Here is a 21,504-nt window from a genome sequence, read left to right as displayed (position 1 = left end):
TGGATAGCTGGCCAATCAGAGCACACCTTGCTTTTCAGAACGATGAGCTTTGTAAAAATCGATGCATTTCAAAAGGCGGGGCATAGAGGAGAAACAATAATGTACAGCATGTGGAAAATAATGTGTTTTTTTTTTCAACTTAAATCGCATAAACACACTGCATTACACCAAATATACAAAATAATGTTATTTTTAGCAACATCATATGACCGCTTTAAGTATAAGTACTCTTCTATACACTTGTGAAATAAATATTGAAAACGGAAAAAATACACCTAAGTTACAAGTCTATGAGTCATAAAGTGCTGCTGTATCCATTTCATATAAAGTTACTTTCCCTAACACTTAAATGTCCTTAAAGGTTTAAAACAATTACATGTTCATACTTTAAATGAGATTAGATTCAATAATATATGTTAAAGTGATTTCAATGCAGATTTTGTACAATGCAGTAACAATATACAAAAGGTGATCTGGTTGTGATGGAGAGATATAGAATTGGTAGATGATTTTTACAGAGCACAAGATTTTTATAGTGCAAAAACAGATGCTTTCCAGTAATCATACAATAATAAGACATACAATTATTCTATTTATGACAGTAATGGCTAATACCAAGTAAGCTCAGAGGCAGAGCGCGGTTTGTCCGCTGGGGGCGCTGTAAGCGCGAGTGTGGCGCAGACTGGGGGTTTCTGCCCTCAATCACAATTACTGAAGCGCATTCTGTTTGCAGAGCTTCAGGAGTCAAAACAAGCTGCCAGGATGGGAGTCGAGGTTGAAACTATTTCTCCTGGAGACGGTAAAATACGCCACAGATGGAAACGCAACGACAATATACAAACCGCAGTTCTAATATATGTATACATATATATGTAAATCAAATCAGCCGCATTTTAAATCGACACATTTAGCCGGTTTAGGGCATCACGGGCGTTAGCCTGTTAGCTAAACACTAACCCCTTCCAACAGGATTTGCCGTTAACATTTTTCTCTTCTTGTTTTGAATTTTAGGAAGTACTTTCCCTAAAAAAGGACAGACGTGTGTCGTGCACTACGTGGGTAAGTTTGAGAAGTGATCGTGTTGATGAATAACACGAAGGGTGTTAGCCAGCATTAGCCGATTAGCCGCATCAACACAATAGACGTTTTCCCACCCGCGATCGGCTCATCGATTCTTTAAATCTTCAAGATTTTATGTAACGTTACATTTGATATTTGCTGCTTGTTGTATCTTTCATTTTACTATATAATGCGTCCAAAACTACAGGATTTGGAAACCGTGGCCTGTTTTTGCGGACATAGAGTGGTTATTTTGATGTCGTTAATGAGGTGAAAAAATAGCGCGCAGCCTCACCAAACTAATCTTTTTTTTTTTTTGAGATTCTAATGGCGTTTAAACATCACATTCGAAGTTTATTTTACCGCGATTATGATTCTCGATTAGAATGTTTAGATTCGAATGCTCTGCTGCTAAAATGTTGCAATTTGAATCCTCCGTGGGTGTGATCTTTCAGAATGTTTCGGTTTGAACGTGCCCTCGAACTGTCAGATTTTTTGATTTTGAACATCCGGCGTCTTTAATCCGCACATATTTACATTCAAACGGTCTGGGCGGCCCTTGTGTTTTCAAACCAACCTGTTTTGATTAATTCAATTTTTTTGTGATCTGCAATCACGGAAGGCAGTTTTAATATTTGACGCTCACGGTCTGAATGAATGAAAAAACTTTTTTTTTATTTTTATTTTTTTATTTTTTTTTGTGTGAAATTGTGCATGTGCAGGTTGATGGAGCTTCTTCATATGTGTTTATTGTGGTTTTTCCTCAGGCTCTCTGACAGATGGACGCACGTTCGACTCCTCCCGGGACCGAGGAAAGCCTTTCAAATTCAAAATCGGCAAACAGGAAGTGATTCGTGGTTGGGATGAAGGAGTAGCCCAGGTAATGTAAAATTACCTTTTCTTTTTTATATTTGCAATATAAATCTGCCTGATCTACATTGTGTTGTCATCTAAAGGCACATCATCAGTTCATAAAGTAGGTCTGGTACTAATTGGAAAATCTTCCCTTTCGCTCAAACAAAAAAACAAACAACACAAGCTGTCTATTATGCTTCTTATAACCAAGTGGTGTCACTTCTTTGAACCCCCGTTAATTGTATCTTACTATACTTTATTTGGTAAAATGACCTCTTTTTCTTGTAACAGATGAGTGTGGGACAGCGTGCCAAGCTGACTTGCACTCCGGACTTTGCTTACGGGAGCAAGGGGCACCCGGGCATCATTCCTCCCAACGCAACCCTCATCTTTGATGTGGAGCTGATTGGCTTGGAGTAAAGCCCCCAGAATTGGACTCAGGTTATTCCCTATTCATTCTTTCAGGGTAGGTGCAAAGTTCTTCACGTCTCTTTTGAGTTTGTTCTTGTTACTTGGTATTTAATTAATTTTATGACCGCATTACACCTGAAAAAAAATAGCTTATCATTGTAGTTCCTCCAGTTGCATAGATCACTTTAATAACTAACAGATAATCTTTAAAGGAGATTATTGTTGTCTCGGTCTTAGATGTCCTGTGGAGTTTATTTAACAGGCTCTTAGATTAAACCCTCGTAATCGTATTTATGGTCTTTGAGGAACACCGTTTAGTTGTTTAATAAACCTCTCTCTTTGTTTTCTTCCAGGTCAACCTTTTAAGGAACATTGCTCCATGCACGTGATCCTCAAAGGGGGCTAGTGTTAATAGCGATACCACTTAGCTTAGCTCTGTTTTGCATTTGTATATTTTGTTGCCTTTTTATTTCTTTTCTCCTTGACACAATCACTGGTATCCTCTCAATTATCTGATGTTCATTATTAAGACACGAGTTTCTTTTCCCTCCCCCTTCCATTTCCTTTTCTCGTTTTATATTTGATTTCTGTGTTGTAAACGCTATCACAGCAACAGGGTTGTGGCTGAGCTGGTAATAAGTACTCTGGTGGGGAAATCTGGTTAAATATAAAACAAAACTACTTGAAAATAAATTGTTTATAAAAAGATCAAGCTGGTCTCTGTGTTGATTGAGAAACTGAAACGTGTATACAGGTATGTCATAATCATGTCAGATATGATGAAGAATGGTGGTATATTTTTCCAGTCATTTGGTGGATCCACCCTCAATGAATCACATAGGTCTGAATCCCACTCTGCATACTAAAGAACTAAATATTAAACATTAATTATGTTCTGATTTCCTGTAGTGGTTCTTTATGAGTGTTTTGATTTTAGTGAGAACAAGGTGTAAATTAAAAACAAACAAAAAAAGTCATGTTAATGAAACGCTTTTATTTTCAAGGGGCGGCTGAATGAAACGATCCAAATTTACAATCAGGGTTGAATGTTGATGGGCTTTGTCTTAAACACACAATCATATTGTGCATTCTTTATGTGAATGTCTATTTGAATTAGAATCTATGTTTACTGGTAATTAACCACAAGGAATTATTGTGCTAATATGCGATCTAAGCCCTTAAAAAAATCTACTGGAACTTCATGATAATCCGGTTTAATATGTATAAAAAAAATGTTGTGCTACTTCAAAGAAACAGAATAATTTGCTTTACAAATGCATTAATTAATTGCAAGTTTTTCCCTAATAGAGTTAACTAAAATCTACATGCAAGTTAAAGACCTATTTGTTTTGTGAAGTGATGGTCATCAGAAAATCTATTATGACAGTAAATCTAAATTTTCACAACTATTTTTCTTCTATACAAACTTTTTTTTTTTAATGAATAAATGTTTTGACATGGTATTCTGCTAATTTTACATCCTATCTAGTTCTATTCACCTGAGTTCCACCTGAGACTTGAGTTAAAAAGAGCAGAAAAATCTACCCCCCAAAGGACAGAAGAATAAAGTCTTCTTAAACCATCACCTTCCATTGCTTTGTCAATGAAATCTGGCATTTGTGAAAATTATTTTTTACACTTCCAAAAAATAATATACAAAAAAAGCACTGTAAAGCAGTTTTTTTTTTTTTTTGCTGATAAAACAACTTAAGATTACCTTTTAGAAGAAGTGCAGAATGACATCAGAATACTGATCCGTAAAACAATAATAAAAACAATTTTATGTTTCATAGAATCAGTGTTCTAGTTTTATTTAATTAATGACTGAAGCATTTTTTTTTTTAAGATCCAAACATCAGAGTTGCAGGGTTGATTCATGTGCAGTTACCATTTAATATAATATTTTCCCTTTTAAAATGCCTATAATTGTAAAAAGTTATGTTTCTCATGAAACGAGATTATCACAATGATTGCTTAGAAACAGGTATGTAGAGGTTTAACATTTGAAAGCCTAGCCTTGCTAATTTGTTTGAGCTATGGACCTGAAATTTGTTCTTCTCATGAAGAACAGCTGTCACCAGAGTCTGTGACCTACCTAAAGTCTCATGCAAAACTTTCTTGTGAACTGGCCTCACTCAGGGAATGAGAGCAGAATTAATTCAGCTCAGTAAAACAGTTACATATGTGTGTGTGTGTGTGTGTATGTATGTATGTATATATATATATATATATATATATATATATATATATATATATATATATATATATATGCACACATATATATATACAGTGGGGAAAATAAGTATTTAGTCAGGCACCAATTGTGGAAGTTCTCCCATTTAAAAAGATGAGGCCTGTAATTTTCATCATAGGTACACTTCAACTATGAGGGACAAAATGTAAAAAAAAACAAATCCAGAAAATCACAGAGTAGGATTTTTAATGAATTTATTTGCAAAGTAAGTTGGAAAATAAGTATTGGTCAATAACGAAAGTTTATCTCAATACTTTGATATATACCCTTTGTTGGCGATGACAGAGGTCAAACATTTTCTGTAAGTCTTCACAAGGTTTCACACACTGTTGCTGGTATTTTGGCCCATTTCTCCATGCAGATCTCCTCTAGATCAGTGATGTTTTGGGGCAACACAGACTTTCAACTCCCTCCAAAGATTTGCTATGGGGTTGAGATCTGGAGACTGGCTAGGCCACTCCAGGACCTTGAAATGCTTCTTACGAAGCCACTTCTTCATTACCCAGGCGGTGTGTTTGGGATCATTATCATGCTGAAAGACCCAGCCATGTTTCATCTTCATGGCCCTTGCTGATGGAAGGAGGTTTCCACTCAAAATCTCACGATACATGGCCCCATTCATTCTTTCCTTTACACGGATCAGTCGTCCAGGTCCCTTTGCAGAAAAACAGCCCCAAAGCATGATGTTTCCACCCTCATGATTCACAGTAGGTATGGTGTTCTTTCTCCTCCAAACAAGTTGAGTTTTTACCAAAAAGTTCTATTTTGGTTTCATTTGACCATATGACATTGTCCCAATCTTCTTCTGGATCATCCAAATGCTCTCTAGCAAACTTCACACATGTACTGGCTTAAGCAAGGGGACACGTCTGGCACTGCAGGATTTGAGTCCCTGGCAGCGTAGTGTGTTACTGATGGTAGCCTTTGTCACTTTGGTCCAAGCTCTCTGCGGGTCATTCACTAGGTCCTCCTGTGTGGTTCTGAGATTTTTGCTCACTGTTCTTGCGGTCATTTTGACCCCACGGGTGAGATCTTGTGTGGAGCCCCAGATCGAGGGAAATTATCTTTGGTCTTGTATGTCTTCTATTTCCTAATAATTGCTCCCACAGTTGATGTCTTCACACCAGCTGCTTACCTACTGTAGATTCAGTCTTCCCAGCCTGGTGCAGGTTTACAATTTTGTTTCGGGTGTCCTTTGACAGCTCTTTGGTCTCGGCCATAGTGGAGTTTGGAGTGTGACTGTTTGAGGTTGTGGACAGGTGTCTTTTATACTAATAACAAGTGGAGGACAGAGGAGCCTCTTAAAGAACATTAGATAGAGTGTAAGAGCCAAAAATCTTACTTGTTTGTAGGTGAACAAATACTTATTTCCCACCATAATTTGCAAATAAATTCATTAAAAATCCTACAATGTAATTTTCTGGATTTTTTGTTTTTACATTTTGTCTCTCATATATATATATATATATATATATATATATATATATATATATATATATATATATATATATATATATATATATATATATATATATATATATATATATATATTTTTTTTTAATCTTTTTTATCTACATTGTGACTTCTCTGCTCAGCTTGTCTCTTGTTTGTAGCCATTTGTGACGTGTACTGCCAGCTGAGTTTCGTCCAGGAATGGGAGGAAATAAAGCAGATAAGAGAACCAGAAGGAAAAGAAAAACAAATGGTGGAAATGAGCAACAACCTTGAACCTTGTGAGTGACTGTGCAAATTAGGGCCACATTCCCTCGATCTTTATCCCAAACAAGCATTGGTGTGATGGATTTAGTCCTCCTTGGTTCAGAAAACAAACTACCTACTGAGAGATCGAGGACAAAGATTCCACTCAAGATCCAGTTAAAAGTCTTTGATGGTACGCTAATCCTAAAGTTATCAGATAGGTGTCGCTCTTCCTGTTCCTGAGGGGCCACGGCCTCTACCAACCCGTCTCAGAGAGTGCAGCGCAATGGCACAGCAGCCGCGCAACAGGGAACACATGTTGTACACTGGCATGCCTTCATTCCGCGCCCCCCGGCAAAGCCACGCCAGTGTGGGAACTACAGGAACGGTCACCGCTAAGAAGTCAATCAGGAAATAACGGCTCCAGTGGCTCCTCTGAGGGGGAGCTGATTCTGTGTCCTCCCCCATTCCAGCTTCACCACCGACCATTACTACCACTGCTTCCTGTGGTGATGCCTCGAGAGGTGGTGACGCTCTGCGACAAGGTTGTTGAACCTGTGGCATCGTCAACACTGTTTGCGTCGTTGTTGATGATGTAAATTCAACTGTGTTGTCTAGCGGTGAAGTTTCTGTGATGTATGACATCTGGCCAGGGGAAGCAGTTGCAGAGGATGGCGAAAACACCTGTGGTTCAGCTAAACTAATGTCTGGCGCACAAGCCGCTGAAGTAATGATGCTCAATTCCTCACCTGCGCCCTCTTCAGAGATCCAGGTTATGGTGGGGCTGCAGGCCTGTGAACGGTATCCTGGCCTGTCACTGACCGCTGATGCACTAGGGGGCGGTGGTGGAGGTGGTGCTTCCTCCTGTGGGAGGTGCAGAAACAAATGGTGGTGTGGGAGGTAGGCATGTGGAGCACAGCTGCAGTTGTTGTTAACAGCATGGCAGGATCGGCTAACGGGCAACTTCATCTCTCCGCCGCACATTCTCTCGCAGGTGGAGGATCGGGACATAGTGGAGCACAGTGTCGGGTGAGGAGCTTGCTCAGACAGTAGAGCTGCTTCTAGAAGTAGATGAGTACGTCCGTCCCCTCTTGGTAATGTCATCGCCCCTCTGTTGGCAGGAATGTAGCGATCAGAACGTACGTTTCCATTGCGATCTGTAGCACCAGGTGACATGTCACTGTTCAGCCTGGTGAAGGTGGCGCTGCGTCTCATGGTGTGGGCCGGAGAGCAGCCACAAGACCTGGATGCCCCAATTCGTGGGCCTATCCTACCAACGCCTAAACTTTCAGACTTACAGTCCTGTTGATCTGCCTCATGGGGCCCCAGATTGGACCTAACGGTTTCCACAGCCTGCTGAAGCTGCTGGATCTCCTTCCGGGCCTCTTTTAGGGCCAGCTGGGCCTCTATGCGATGACATTCCTCCTCGATCCAATCCTCCTGCATCCGAGTCAGCTGCATCCGCAACTCCTCGATCTCCGAGTCTCTGCCATGATAAAAAAAAACAAAGCATAAGAAAAAGGGCATAGGAATACATTTAATGCTTTGTCTGAAATGGCATTCTATGTAGTATGTATTACATTTGATTTGAACTTCACATCTGCTAAAAAATTATCCTATATGATATGATTGTTTGAGGTAAGATAATGTTTTATTAATATTATAAACAGACTAGTGCGGTCAATCAATTAAACAATTTCTACCTAATATTTAAACATTGACTATAAACAAAGTCTGCTTTATTTTAAATTCTTCCACATGTACAGGAAATACATACAGAGAATTGAAATTGTATTACTCTCAGACATGGCCGTAGCCAGGCTTTGAACATTAGTGAGGTCCAGGGAGTTCCTGTAATAACCCCCTTATAATAGAATTGTGCTATAATAACCCCTATAAATACAACTAATTATGTACTCTAACAGTTGAAAAGAGACAGAAATGTAGATGTTTTTGGAGGGGTGCTCATTTTTAAATCATACCCTGTGGTGCAGCAGTTCGTGTGTCATACTGTACATACTTTGACACGATTGACCCGGGCTCGAAATTTGCCTTTTGGCAAAATTTTTCTTCGTTTTTAAATTTCAAATCGCATCAAAAAAAAAGCATTTAATTTCATTGAAAATTAAGTAAATAATCACAAAGTTAAGGGTAGGTGTAGGGAGGGCTTTATTGTCCCAATAAGATGGCATCCATCAAACTAGACTCAAGTTATTATTGCATACTGTTTTATAATTTACTACTGAGGTGCAGCTAATTGCCACTATTTGCAATAAGTAATGTAACTATTTTTTTATATACATTTTCTACATTTCTAATATTTTCAACTGTTTTCAAACATTAAGCAGGCACGTTAACCTTACAGTAGACCTCAACACTGATTACTGTCAGAATCCTTTATCAGTTGAAGGATTAATTATTAATTATCTCATTTTAAAGCACATGAGATCATTCTGTGGTTAAATACAGATTTAAAATCATAACAAGAAATAGTTTAGTAGCAATGAGATGGTTTTAGAAATCAAATCTTTAAATCTTTCAAAGCATAGTTATGACAGTAAACACTGGAATTTAACAATGTTTTTGGGGAAAAAACTGTTAATCTTAAAAAATAAAGCATTTATACAAACCCAAACAGGAAATAATGTAACTGTGCATAAACTTTAGGCTGCTTCTCGTTCTCTCGCTCACAACTCTCTGAAGACTCATTCTCGCAGCAATCATTTTCATACCATGGACGCTAAACATTATGAATTACATGCAGACATTTAATGAGTCATTTAATAAGTGAACTTTAATCAGTCTTCTCATAAACCCATTATAATAAATCTCATATTTACCTGTTACCTGTACCTTTCAGCAAGTAGAAAATATTCAGAAATTGTATAAAGTTATCACACACTAAATTCTAAATTAAATATAGATGATCATTGGATTAATTTTGTATTTTTTTGATTAACAGACATCACATCTGCTGGTTATTAGCTTAACTGGCTGCTATTACTTTAAGAACACCCGCTGCTTAATGTGACACATTTGAGGGAGCCACATCTGACACATTTTCTCACAACCCCTTTACCTTTTCTGACCCACTTGGGGTCTTATAATCTCTACTAATGAGCTGACGAGTTGAATCGGGTGTGTTAGATGAGGGAGTTCTTAAATGAGACTCATATATAACAAATACATGCATGCACAGTTTTAAGGCAGCTTTATTTTTATTTTATTTTTATTTGCCTTTTTCACCTTTTTGTTAACTTCATGATGACATTACTACAATACTGCATACTCGTAGTTTCTTTTGCGCTTTATGAAATGATTGTTTCACAGACCACATAGTAGGGAAGTAGGTATATTCAGATGCAAGGTAGGTTCTGCTATATATGTCTGGATGTATAATACGCAGAATGACCCGAAGCTATAAAACTCTACTGACAGGATGTTGAGTGATAGAAGCATTACTGACCGGTCCTGAAGCCTCTCCACCTTTTCTTTCAGTCGAGATCTTAAGTGGCGAATACACACTTCCTTCTGCTGCAGTGGGGTGAGATACTGCTCCGGAGCAGGCGGACGGATCCCGTGATTCTCATTACAGGTTGCATACCTTCCCTGCCGTCTGGTCAGAGAGCAAGAAATACATAATGTACATGTATATATAATAACTTATAATTGTGATTTATCTCATATAATTACAACATATTTAGCATATTAGGATAAAACTAAATAGCTTTCTATTTTTTCTATTTTATTTGTTTTTGTTTGTTTGTTTTTCTTTGTGTGTGTGTGTGTGTGTGTGTGTAAAAAAAACAAAAACAGTCAGTATCTGGTGTGACCACCATTTGCCTCATGCAGTGTAACACAACTCCTTCACAAAGAGTTGATCAGGTTGTTGATTGTGGCCTGTGGGATGTTGGTCCACTCCTCTTCAATGGCTGTGCGAAGTTGCTGGAAATGCTGTGGTATACGTTGATCCAGAGAATCCCAAACATGCTCAATGGGTGACATGTCAAGAGAGTATGCTGGCCATGCAAGAACTGGGATCTTTTCAGCTTCCAGGAATTGTGTAAAGATCCTTGCAACATGGGTGCGTGCATTATCATGCTTCAACATGAGGTGATGGTCGTGGATGAATGGCACAACAATGGGCCTCAGGATCTCGTCATGGTGTCTCTTTGCATTCAAAATGCCATCAATAAAATGCACCTGTGTTCATTGTCCATAATATACACCTGCCCATACCATAGCCCCACCACCTAGAATGGCTTATGGTAGAGAAATGAACAATCAATTTATGGGCAACATCTCTGGTGGACATTCCTGCAGTCATCATGCCATTGGCATGCTCCCCCAAAACTTGCGACATCTGTGGCATTGTGCTGTGAGATAAAACTGCACATTTTAGAGAAGGCCTTTTATTGTGGCCAGCCTAAGACACACCTGTACAATAATCCTGCTGTCTAATCAGCATCTTGATATGTCACCTGTGAGGTGGACTGATTATCTCGGCAAAAGAGAATTGCTCACTAACACAGATTTAGACAGATTTGAACAATATTCGAGAGAAATAGGCCTTATGTGTACATAGAAAAAGTCTTAGATCTTTGAGTTCATCTCATGAAAAATGGGGCCAAAAATAAAAGTGCTGCTTTTATAATTTTGTTCAGTGTAAGTCACTTTGGATAAAAGTGTCTGCTAAATGACTAAATGTAAATGTAATGTAAATAACAGGCTCAAGTTTACTGGGAACTGGTGCAACACCCATAGAGTAAATTTATGCAACAAGGATGTCTACCCATCTCATCTGCACAAAAACTAAACAAAAAGAAAATTATATATTTCGGTTGAGGAGACAATTACAGAAGCCCTAAGTGGCAATACATGCATGATACATAACAAAAAGTTGTCTCATGATCTCAACATATTTCCTCAACATATATATATATATATATATATATATATATATATATATATATATATATATATATATATATATATGTGTATAATAATTTTTTTTTTCTTAATGCGTCAAAAGCTTAGCATTCAATGAATTAATTGGTTTTTACTTTAATCGCAGATTTGAGAAGCTGTTGGGTCTACAAAGTTATCCAACACTGAACATGTATTATTATTATTATTTATTTATTTATTTATTTATTTGCCAGACAATAAATGACATTTGCAATGATATCAACACCATTTACAAAAGTTAAATATAAAATTATATTGATTCAATCGCACAAATGTAATTGAGATCTACAGGAAAAGGCGTTTTAGTAAATTAACAGCTTATGTATAACTTTAGCAGACTTAATGTGTGAGAACTATGATCTACATCTATGGTGCCTTTTATGATAGTTTTACTCCCCTTTCACTTTTATTTAAAAAAGAGCAGCCTGCACATTCTTATAAAATATCTCCTGTTGTGAACCACAGAGAAATAAAAACAGCTCTGTATTTCTGTATTTCAGAAATCTATATTTTTGAATATCCGATTAAGGCACAAATAATTTTCGTGTTTATTTGTATATTGCTTTTCACAACACACATTATTGCAAAGCAGCTTCACAGAAAATAACCCGACTTTTAAATGTATGTAGTATCATGTCTGTTCCATCAGTTCTATTTCTGTACTATCCTTTCTGCCACCATGCAAAATCTGGAACACGACCCTGATGGAAGACAAATCTAATCTGCCTTTGAGTGTGTGTGTGTGTGTGTGTCGCTCACCGTGGTGTGGCTGGGTTGGAGCGTGATACAGTATTGCTCTCTGTACACTTGCAGGACGCTGCTGAGTAACTGCTACGGACAGACGAGTCTCCATGCAAGTGTTGAGTGCCTGGGGCAGCAGGCCTTCTGTGACACACACACACAATGACAGCTGAGCTCTGACGTCTCTATCAAACAGGATGCCACAGTGAAACGTTTCACATCGTAAAACTGGATGTGTTTTAAAGGAACTGGCACTGAATGAATATAGCACTTTATGATAATTAGAAAACATTTGTATGTTAAAGGTGCCATAGAATGCATTGATACAATATTTTAAATTGTTTTCTGATGTTCCCAGAGTGTGTATGCACAATTTATCTCAAAATACCCCATAGATAATTTTTTATAGCTTCTTGAATTTACCACTTTAAGGGTATGAGCCAAACGCTCTTGTTTATGTGTATGTCCCCTTTAAATGAAGCTGTGCTCGTGTTCCTGCCTCCCTCCCAGTTTTGCCATGTAAATGGGCTTCTTTACACTGTTGCTGCGAGTTGCTTTTCATGTCCGCTGGAGGGTTTTGTTCGTGGGCAGACCTGTGTTACTAACCTCACACATTGCTTTCAAACGCAATTTTGAACTACCACATTCCTATTCATGATCATTCTGGTATCAGGTGAAGGCAGCATTAAGTGACAGTGGTAGCTTTAGCAACATTATCCTTACAGAGAGCCAACAAGCTTTAAAAAATAAATAAATATATATATATATATATATATATATATATATATATATATATAAATATGATGCATGCTGCTTACTTTGTCTGGAGGTTTGTGCACGAAGCGCTGGTATCGATCCCTCTTTCAGAAACAATCTTTGCACAACTACAGCGCTGAACTGACCCTCCTTTGTGAGGCAGTTGAGTCCCATGTAAAATGTTACCACAAAGTATATATATATTTTCCTACGAAAATGAAAGTTAACCACTGTGTCCTCAGTGATCTATAGAGACTCAACACACAACACTTTTAATGGCTCTTTTGTATCTGACATTGTACCTCCAGCTGCTCACATATGAGTGGGACTTTCACAGACTATGTCATCATAGTCTGGAACTGTCACTGTGTAGAGACTGTTTATGATTTTTGGGAATTATAAAACCATGTATGAGTGGATTTTTTACCATTATAGGCTGGATGTTTTCACACACTGCGGCCACACAGTGTTCAAACACCTTATAAAAAGTGATTTTTGCATTCTATGGCACCTTTAAAGGAGAAAGACTGCATTACCTGCGGGAGCCAGCAGATGCCACTCGGTTCTCTGAGAGGGACATGGATGAGGACTGCACCTTGTAACAGCACAACTACAAGGATTCCTCAGGACAGATCTCTCTAGAAGACACACATACACCAAAGAATATGAAATACAGTAAGAAAAAAAAAACATATATGAATAACAAAATATTATTCTCTTTGTATTTAAAGGGAAAAGGACCTTTTTTTAATAGGACACAAAAGGGTCTGTGTGTTTCTGCATGTTAGCCGTACATGAATTTGATTAATGAAAAAAAAAAAAAAAAAAAAATCAACAGTGATTCAGATTTTTTTAATATTATGACTGAAAAAAAGTCTTGACCAGGGGCACATCAGGTACTCACGATTGAGACTATGGGTGCTCCAGAGGGAACAAAATGTCAAAAACAAAAAGTGGATTCCATTGCAAGAAACAAAATAATCCACTTCCAAGCACTCACATAGCAGGCAAAATATAAAAATCAAGCAGGCCTTTGTCAGGGTATTAGACAATTCTCTGTTGTCTAACACTCTGACGAAGGCCTGCTTGGGCTGATACGTGTTGGTGTTTTTTAACATGTAGCCCTTTCTTACAATAAAGGCTTTTTATATTTTGCCTGCTATGGACGTGGATTATTTTTCTTTCTTGCAATGGAATCCACTTTGTGTTTTTGATGGTATGTAAACTGTTTTTCAAAAGTTTGGGGTTAGATTTTTAAATGTTTTTGAGAGAAGTCTCATGTTCACCAAGAATTTATCACCATTGTTCAACATTTTCCTGATCAAAACTACAGTGCAAAAAAGCAGTGATATTGTGAAATATTATTACACTTCAAAACAGTTGTTTACAATTTTAATATATTTTAAATGTAATTATTTATTTGAAACCAAGCTGAATTTGAAATATCATTACTTCAGTCTCCAGTGACATATGGTCCATTAGAAATCATATGCTGATTTACTGCTCTGAAACTTGACCATATTAGTCCACATTCACTCTCATTGTATGGAAAAGAGCAGCGTGAAGATTCTGGTAAAATGCTTTTGTGTTCTATGGAAAGAGGTGATGAGTTTATAATAACACAAGGGTGAGTGAGTATAATTTGCTGGTTGGCCATTTGATAGCCACAAGCGTGTTATCTGGAGACTCTGTAACCTTGCATCCCATTAAAATACCAAATCAAAAAAGACACATGCCAGACAATATTAGAACATCAGACGCTGAACAGAATCCAACAGAGAGCATTTCATTCCGGATGCCACATTACGCACAAGAAAATAAATGCTTATGTAAACCAAGCATTGAGAATGGTAAACAAAATTAACTAGACACACACACACACACACACAATAGAGCTGATGGATTCTTCCACACTTTGAACTGAGCTATTCAACACACTCACAGAAACAACGATTGTCTCTCCGGAGCATGAAGAGTGTGTGGGTGTGACTGATGTAACACTGGCTGCCATGACAAAGCTAGTGTGAACTATTGATTCGTGTGCTGCTAAATTATTCAAACACAATTTTGAAATTTTTCTTTTTTCTAATTGGAGGCATTGTGATTATTATTTCAAAAACTGATTACACTCTAGATTACTGGCTCTCAAATATGCTTGCACTTTGCATATTTTTTTAAGCCTGAGGACGGTCAATTGACTGAAATGTCATTTAAATATTTTTGTTATGATGCAGACTTGTGGATAGTGTGCAGGATTTATATTTTCGAGTTTATAATGCATATTTAATGAAAGGGAAATTAATGAAATACTCTGTTGTCGGTAAGGTGTCTTTTTTCTTTTTTTTCTGTCTTTTTTTGGCTGTCAGTATACTTGGCCCCTGAAAGCATCTGTCAGACAACAGGGTTCAGTTCAGGACATCACATCACAGGGTGTTTGTGCTACAAGTAACATGAACAGAGACACACACATATCTGGAGCTGCTGGTGTTACATAAGCATTGACACGAGGAATCCTTATGTTCAAAAGCCAGACTGAACAATCAAAATCATTGCAACTTTCAAGTCACTTTTTTTTTCATCTCAAAAAATCCCTCAGAATATTCTCTCCCTCTTGCTCACTTTCATCTCTGTTCTAGTCTGTAGCTCAGAACACTGTGTTACGGCAGTTCTTATGTTACTACGGATGAACTAGACATATTACTGGTGTCAAAAAGAAACCACTTGTGGGGCAATATTTGCTTGCTTGATTGAATTTTCAGCATTTGTACTTTTTTATTTTCTAGGTATTTTTTCTTTTCTTAACCATATAACACTTTGGTAACACTGTACAATAAGATACCGTTAGTTGACTAAATTAGTTAACATGAACTAACAATGAAAACTACTACTAAAACATTTATTAATCTTAGTTCATTTTAATTTCAACATTTACTAATGCATCATTAAAATCAAATGCTTTATCGGTTAATATTTTGGAATCCTTATTTTGAACTCATACTCATGGTCTTCGCGGTCAAAAGTGACCGGACACCTGAAATTTAACTATTATAAATTGTTCCCATTTTTTTATAATTATTTTTCATTTAATGCAGCATCTCAGATTAAAATAGAGACATGGTGTGCTTCTCAATTTTTATTTGTGTATCCTTGTTTCCTTTCCTTTCCTTACTTCCTTTCCTTGCGTCTTAGCTCCATTCCTTCAGGAGGCAAGGAACTGAAGTGAAATGAAATCTCCTCGCTCCCTTTAGCATCACTTCAAAGCGTCATCAGCTCTGCTAAAGGGATCTGCCCTTATGTTGTTAAGGTTTGTTATTTAAGACATTCATAATAAATATTAATAAAGCAAGATGTCCTGTTCGAAGTGTATCACATGTATGATTTATTTAACTGTAATTTATACGTCTGTCAGGTTCTTCAATGAAAAACACTTCCGTGAAGGATACACCTGTCCATTAGCACCTCCTGGTGAGAGCAAAGAAAGGAAGACCTGTAATCTCATGGTGTAACCACTAGATGCCTGTATAGGAATCTATAGAGAGGCTTTTGAATTCCCTAGCTGTTTTATACACAATTATTACATTTTATTAGGTTGTGGATTTAAATGTATATTGAGACGTTCTTGGAAGTCGTGGCCTAGTGGTTAGAGAGTGTGACTCCTAACCCTAGGGTTGTGGGTTTGAATCTCGGGCCAGCAAAACCACAACTTATGTGCCCTTGAGCAAGGCACTGAACCCCCAAATGCTCCCTGGGCACTGCAGTGTAAGTAGCTGCCCACTGCTCTGGGTGAGTGTTCACTGTGTGTGTGTGTGTGTGTCTGTGTGTGTGTGCTTTGGATTGGTTTAATGCAGAGCGTGAATTCTGAGTATGGGTAACCATACTTGGCTGAATGTCACTATTAAAGACTACCTTTTGTCAAGGTTTGTACACACACACACACACACACACGTGTGTGAGTGGATGTTTCTGTTTTGCACTCTTGATGTTTTAGTGTTAACCCTTCCTTGCTGTCCACTTTTGTTTTTTTACTAAATTGTAGTTGAATTATTTATTTTATTTTACATAGTTGATGTGTTACAGGCACACCAGTTCATAATTGTTTGTGTGTGTTTGTGTGTGAGTATTTTAGACCGGATACCGGTATGTGACTTTTTTTATTTATTTTTTTACAGGCACTTAGCTTTTTCGAACCATGTCCTCAATTTTTGTGTGTGTGTGTTCACATACCAGGTGCCATAAAAGTCACAAAGTTTCATACCATTCTGATGAAGCTACGATAAAAAAAAAAAAAAGGTTTTCAAAATTGGCTGAAGACCACAAGGACCTTAGCTATCATGAACTAACAATGAAAAGTTGTACTTTTATAAACTTTGTTTATATTAACAAAGATTAATAAATACAATAACAATTGTCTTGTTAAATGCTAAATGAGTCATATGAGGCAATTTTTATGCTCATAAAAGAAGAAACATTCAGCTAAAACTCCTTTTTTATTTTATTTTCATTTATCTATCTATCTATCTATCTATCTATCTATCTATCTATCTATCTATCTATCTATCTATCTATCTATCTATCTATCTATCTATCTATACACACACACACACACACACACACACACACATAATACATATATACCAGTTTATTTCTTCTATGTTTTGGAGTTCCATCCATTGTTTCTAGGGCTGATTTTACTTTCATTTGACATTAGCATATTCAACAACACTTGCCTCAGAGTAATATCTGACAGCTACAGGTCACTGTAAAATGCAGAGATCCCAAGCCAATGGCTAGACAGACCTAGAAAAAAAAAAAAAAAAAAAAAAAAAAAAATATATATATATATATATATATATATATATATATATATATATATATATATATATATATATATATATATATATAATACTAAATAAATATTTTTTTCCCCACATTTTTAATATCTGGGACATATCCCTGGTTAATTTCTGCCTCACAGAGTAGTACTGCAGTATAGCACAAGACTACATTTTTGTAGACGCATCACTTGTAGTTAAGGGCACACGCTGTCTTATGTAACCGTTTCTGAGACTGAAGCGCGCCGCTGCAACAGTGCGTCGGTGACTTTGTTCAGCATGAAACTAAATGACATAATACGCCTAGTCTATAGAAAGTGTAGGATGCTGAGAGACGCAGTTACTCATGATGTACAAATCGTTATGATGATGATGATGAACATTTTCACCTGTCATTGTTTCTGAAACAGCTGTGAGTCGAGAGAATTCATGACAGAGAAGAGTGAACCGGGATGAACGTCACTTACATCCTCTGCTCTTCCCAGTAGTATCCCAGTGAAGTTTGTTCATGGATGTTGGCGTTGCCCTGTGCTCGAGTCGGGCCAGTGATGCGCGCGGCGTCATTGCGCTGATGGACGGATGCTGCTGCAGCTGCTGAGAGCAGAACCGACGCATTTGCGTGACGCTGCGACCGCGATTCTTAAAGGGACAGAGACCAAATGTTAATTTTTTTTATTTACATTTTTTTTTTAACCACCAACACCCAGCAAAATAAGGTACATCCAATATAAATAATACAAATAATCAACATAATATTTATCTATTTAGTTTCAAAATAATAATTGTTGGCATCAGAGCTGCGTCAAGGGATTTTTGTACTGATTACAAATTATGAGAACAGGTTAATTAATGTCTTTTAGTGCTCTGAACTTCTAAAACGTTGGTTCACCTCAGTTGTAACTGCTTTAAGACGGTTTCCACTAAAATACAATCAAACTTTTCATGATTATATTTGACCCGTTGCCGTTCATACATGGAAGTCTTTGGCAATTGCTTGAACCACTTATTTTACTGGAGCTAGTAGGCTATCGATGTTCATTGAACAAGAGGCCATTGACCACTTTGAGAGGTCAAAATACATAAAAGAAAACAATGTATGCAATATGTTTTTTTTATTTTTGTCGTTGTTGTTGTTGTTGTTGTTTTCTTTTTATCTTAAAAGGGGATGGTTTTGGTCAGTGATCCTCAAATCTAGCTCACGAGATCCACTTTCATGCAGAGTTTAGCTCAGAGTTTAGCTCTAGAGTTTGCTAATCAATGTCTTCAGCAGCATAAGAAAATCACAGGTAGGTTTGTTTGATAAAGGTTGGAGCTAAACTCTGCAGTAAAGTGAATCTCGCAGGCCAGATTTGAGGATCACTGGTTCAGGTGTAGGGTTGATAGAAAATACTGTTTGTACAGTATAAAAACCATTACGCTTATGGAAAGTTGGGGGATGGAAACTTTTGAACAGGATGAAAATGTCAAACATTTTCTTCTTTCCTTGAAAAATATATATATATATATATATATATATATATATATATATATATATATATATATATATATATATTTTTTTTTTTTTTTTTTTTAAATCATTTAGTACTGTCCTTTGGAAGCAACAGAAGATACTTGCTTGTTTCCCGGAAGATAAATTAAGTACAATTTACCTTGATCTTCAAATTCATGCATCGTGTTTCCTTCTGGAGCATCAGTGAATGTTTAAACCTTTTTTAATAGTTGTACAACTATTACAATGTATTAGTCATACATTTGTCTTTACTTTTTCTCTATTTTAGAAACTTCTTTATACACACTTTGTTTTAATGTTCAAATATTGCTATTAACAAGCCATTACAATGCTTATCAAGAATTAGTAAGGTGCAGGTAGTTGTTAAGTTTAGGTATTGAGTAAGAACAGGGATGCAAATGTGGTCATGCAAAATATGTGCTTTATAAGTAATTAACAACCAATATGTTAATCATATATTATTTTAGGCATGCTTTTAAGCAACTATTTAATAGTGAGAATTGGTATAGTATGATACAGGAGAATGGAGAAAGACTTAAGGAGAGAGAGAGAAAAAACACACTTTTACTCAAAAGCCAAAGTAAGAAAAAAAAGCAACTTGGTGCATTTGCTTATATTTATATGGCCAGAAAGTCAGATTAAATTCTAAATCTTTACTTATAGTAGTGTAACAGACTACTTAAAATACACAATACAAATGTTGTGCTTTTGCCTTTACACACCACTACATTGGATTTGAAATAAAACAATCAAGATGTGATTGAAGTGCAGACTTTTAGCTTTATTTTAGGTTCCACAACAATGACATTTACCATTTAGAGGTTACACCTATTGTGACGCTTGGGTATGGAAGACAGGAGACAATAGCAAGTAAACAGAGTTTATTGGATTAGATGAGATGATGGAAGGTCGGAGAGTGACGCAGGAACCACGATGGCAGCACAGACTGGTGAGTAGATGGGTTGAGTGTGCTGATGACGATGACGGTGGTGGTAACTCCAAGTGCGGTGAATATAATCCGTGTGTGAAGGCAAAGGTCCAACAGAAACCAGACAGGAGACAAATCAAGGCAGGAACACACGAACAAGACATCAGCCACGGATCTACAACCAACGATCTGACAAACAGGAGACCAAAGACAGGGCGTTAAATAGGCTGTTGGAATGAGTAGCACCTGCCGCTGATCAGACGATCAGCGGCAACACCCACATGAAACAATCAACATGACGTAACATGAATACAGCTGGAGACGGTGCATTCACGAACCGTGACAGTACCCCTCCTCCTAAGGACGCCTCCTGGCGTCCCCAGAATCTCTTACCTGTCGATTGTAATCATCGATAAGGGAATGATCCAGGATGTCCCTAGCAGGTACCCAACTTCTCTCCTCCGGACCGTAACCCTCCCAGTCCACCAAGTACTGAAATCCGTGTCCCCTCCTTCTAGAGTCCAGAATGCGATTAACCAAATAGGTGGTCTCCCCATCTACAAGACGCGGTGGGGGAGGGGCCGGGGGAGGCGGATTAATGGGAAAATGAAATACGGGTTTAATTTTGGATACATGAAAGGCGGGATGAATTCTCCTGTACGTAGGAGGGAGTTTAAGGCGGACTGCCACCGGACTAATGATCTTGGTGACAGTAAACGGGCCGATAAATTTGGGAGCCAATTTATTAGATACGGAACGGAGAGGAATGTTCTTGGTAGAAAGCCACACCTTTTGACCCACAACGTATACGGGAGGCCTAGACCGGTGGCGATCGGCTTTGGCCTTGGTGCGCAGCCCCACTTGGAGTAGAGTCTCGCGGGCTCTGGTCCAAGTGCGGTGACACCTCTGGACGAAGGCGTGAACTGAGGGGACCGCAACCTCGGATTCCATACTGGGAAAAATAGGTGGCTGGTAACCTACATTACACTCAAAAGGAGATAGGCCCGTAGCTGATACTGGTAAGGTATTGTGGGCGTACTCCACCATAGACAATTGTTGGCTCCAGGAGGAAGGATTCTTGGAGACTAAACATCGCAACACCCTTTCCAAATCTTGGTTGGCTCTCTCGGTTTGACCATTGCTCTGGGGGTGAAACCCTGAGGATAAACTTACAGTCGCTCCCAGTAATTTACATAATTCTCACCAAAATTTAGACACAAATTGGGGTCCCCTGTCAGAAACCATGTCTTTCGGGAGGCCATGTAAACGAAAGACATGGTCTATGACGGTCAACGCTGTCTCCTGTGCTGAGGGCAACTTGGCCAAGGGAATAAAGTGGGCGGTCTTCGAGAACCAGTCCACCACGGTTAAAACAACCGTGTTGCCCTGGGAGGGCGGGAATAAAATCTAGTGCGATTTGGGACCAGGGTCTCGAAGGAACCGGCAGCGGTTGGAGTAACCCATCAGGGGGCCGATTAGAAGTCTTACCAGT

General features: G+C 37.8%; 2 protein-coding genes across 2 annotated transcripts; one reads left to right on the top strand and one right to left on the bottom strand.

The window, feature by feature from the left end:
* Window positions 1-678: 678 nt before the first annotated feature.
* On the top strand, window positions 679-3,033 carry LOC127962881 (peptidyl-prolyl cis-trans isomerase FKBP1A-like). The gene is made up of 5 exons (XM_052562479.1): window positions 679-799; window positions 1,012-1,059; window positions 1,827-1,939; window positions 2,206-2,380; window positions 2,679-3,033. The coding sequence occupies exons 1-4, from the start codon at window positions 763-765 to the stop codon at window positions 2,332-2,334; spliced, it is 327 nt and encodes a 108-aa protein (XP_052418439.1). The 5' UTR covers window positions 679-762; the 3' UTR covers window positions 2,335-2,380; window positions 2,679-3,033.
* A 3,091-nt stretch (window positions 3,034-6,124) lies between these two features.
* On the bottom strand, window positions 6,125-18,145 carry LOC127962874 (syntaphilin). Its single transcript, XM_052562471.1, has 5 exons — window positions 18,042-18,145; window positions 13,279-13,380; window positions 12,005-12,130; window positions 9,744-9,893; window positions 6,125-7,763 (listed from the first exon to the last, which is right to left on the bottom strand). Exons 2-5 carry the CDS (start codon window positions 13,320-13,322, stop codon window positions 6,491-6,493), a joined length of 1,593 nt encoding a protein of 530 aa, XP_052418431.1. The 5' UTR covers window positions 13,323-13,380; window positions 18,042-18,145; the 3' UTR covers window positions 6,125-6,490.
* Between the last annotated feature and the right edge of the window lie 3,359 nt (window positions 18,146-21,504).

Source organism: Carassius gibelio, chromosome B8 (assembly GCF_023724105.1).
Source record: "Carassius gibelio isolate Cgi1373 ecotype wild population from Czech Republic chromosome B8, carGib1.2-hapl.c, whole genome shotgun sequence".
In the NCBI taxonomy this organism is placed as follows: domain Eukaryota; kingdom Metazoa; phylum Chordata; class Actinopteri; order Cypriniformes; family Cyprinidae; genus Carassius; species Carassius gibelio.
Note: the sequence above shows the minus strand (reverse complement) of the source record. Positions and strands in the feature narration are given on the sequence as shown.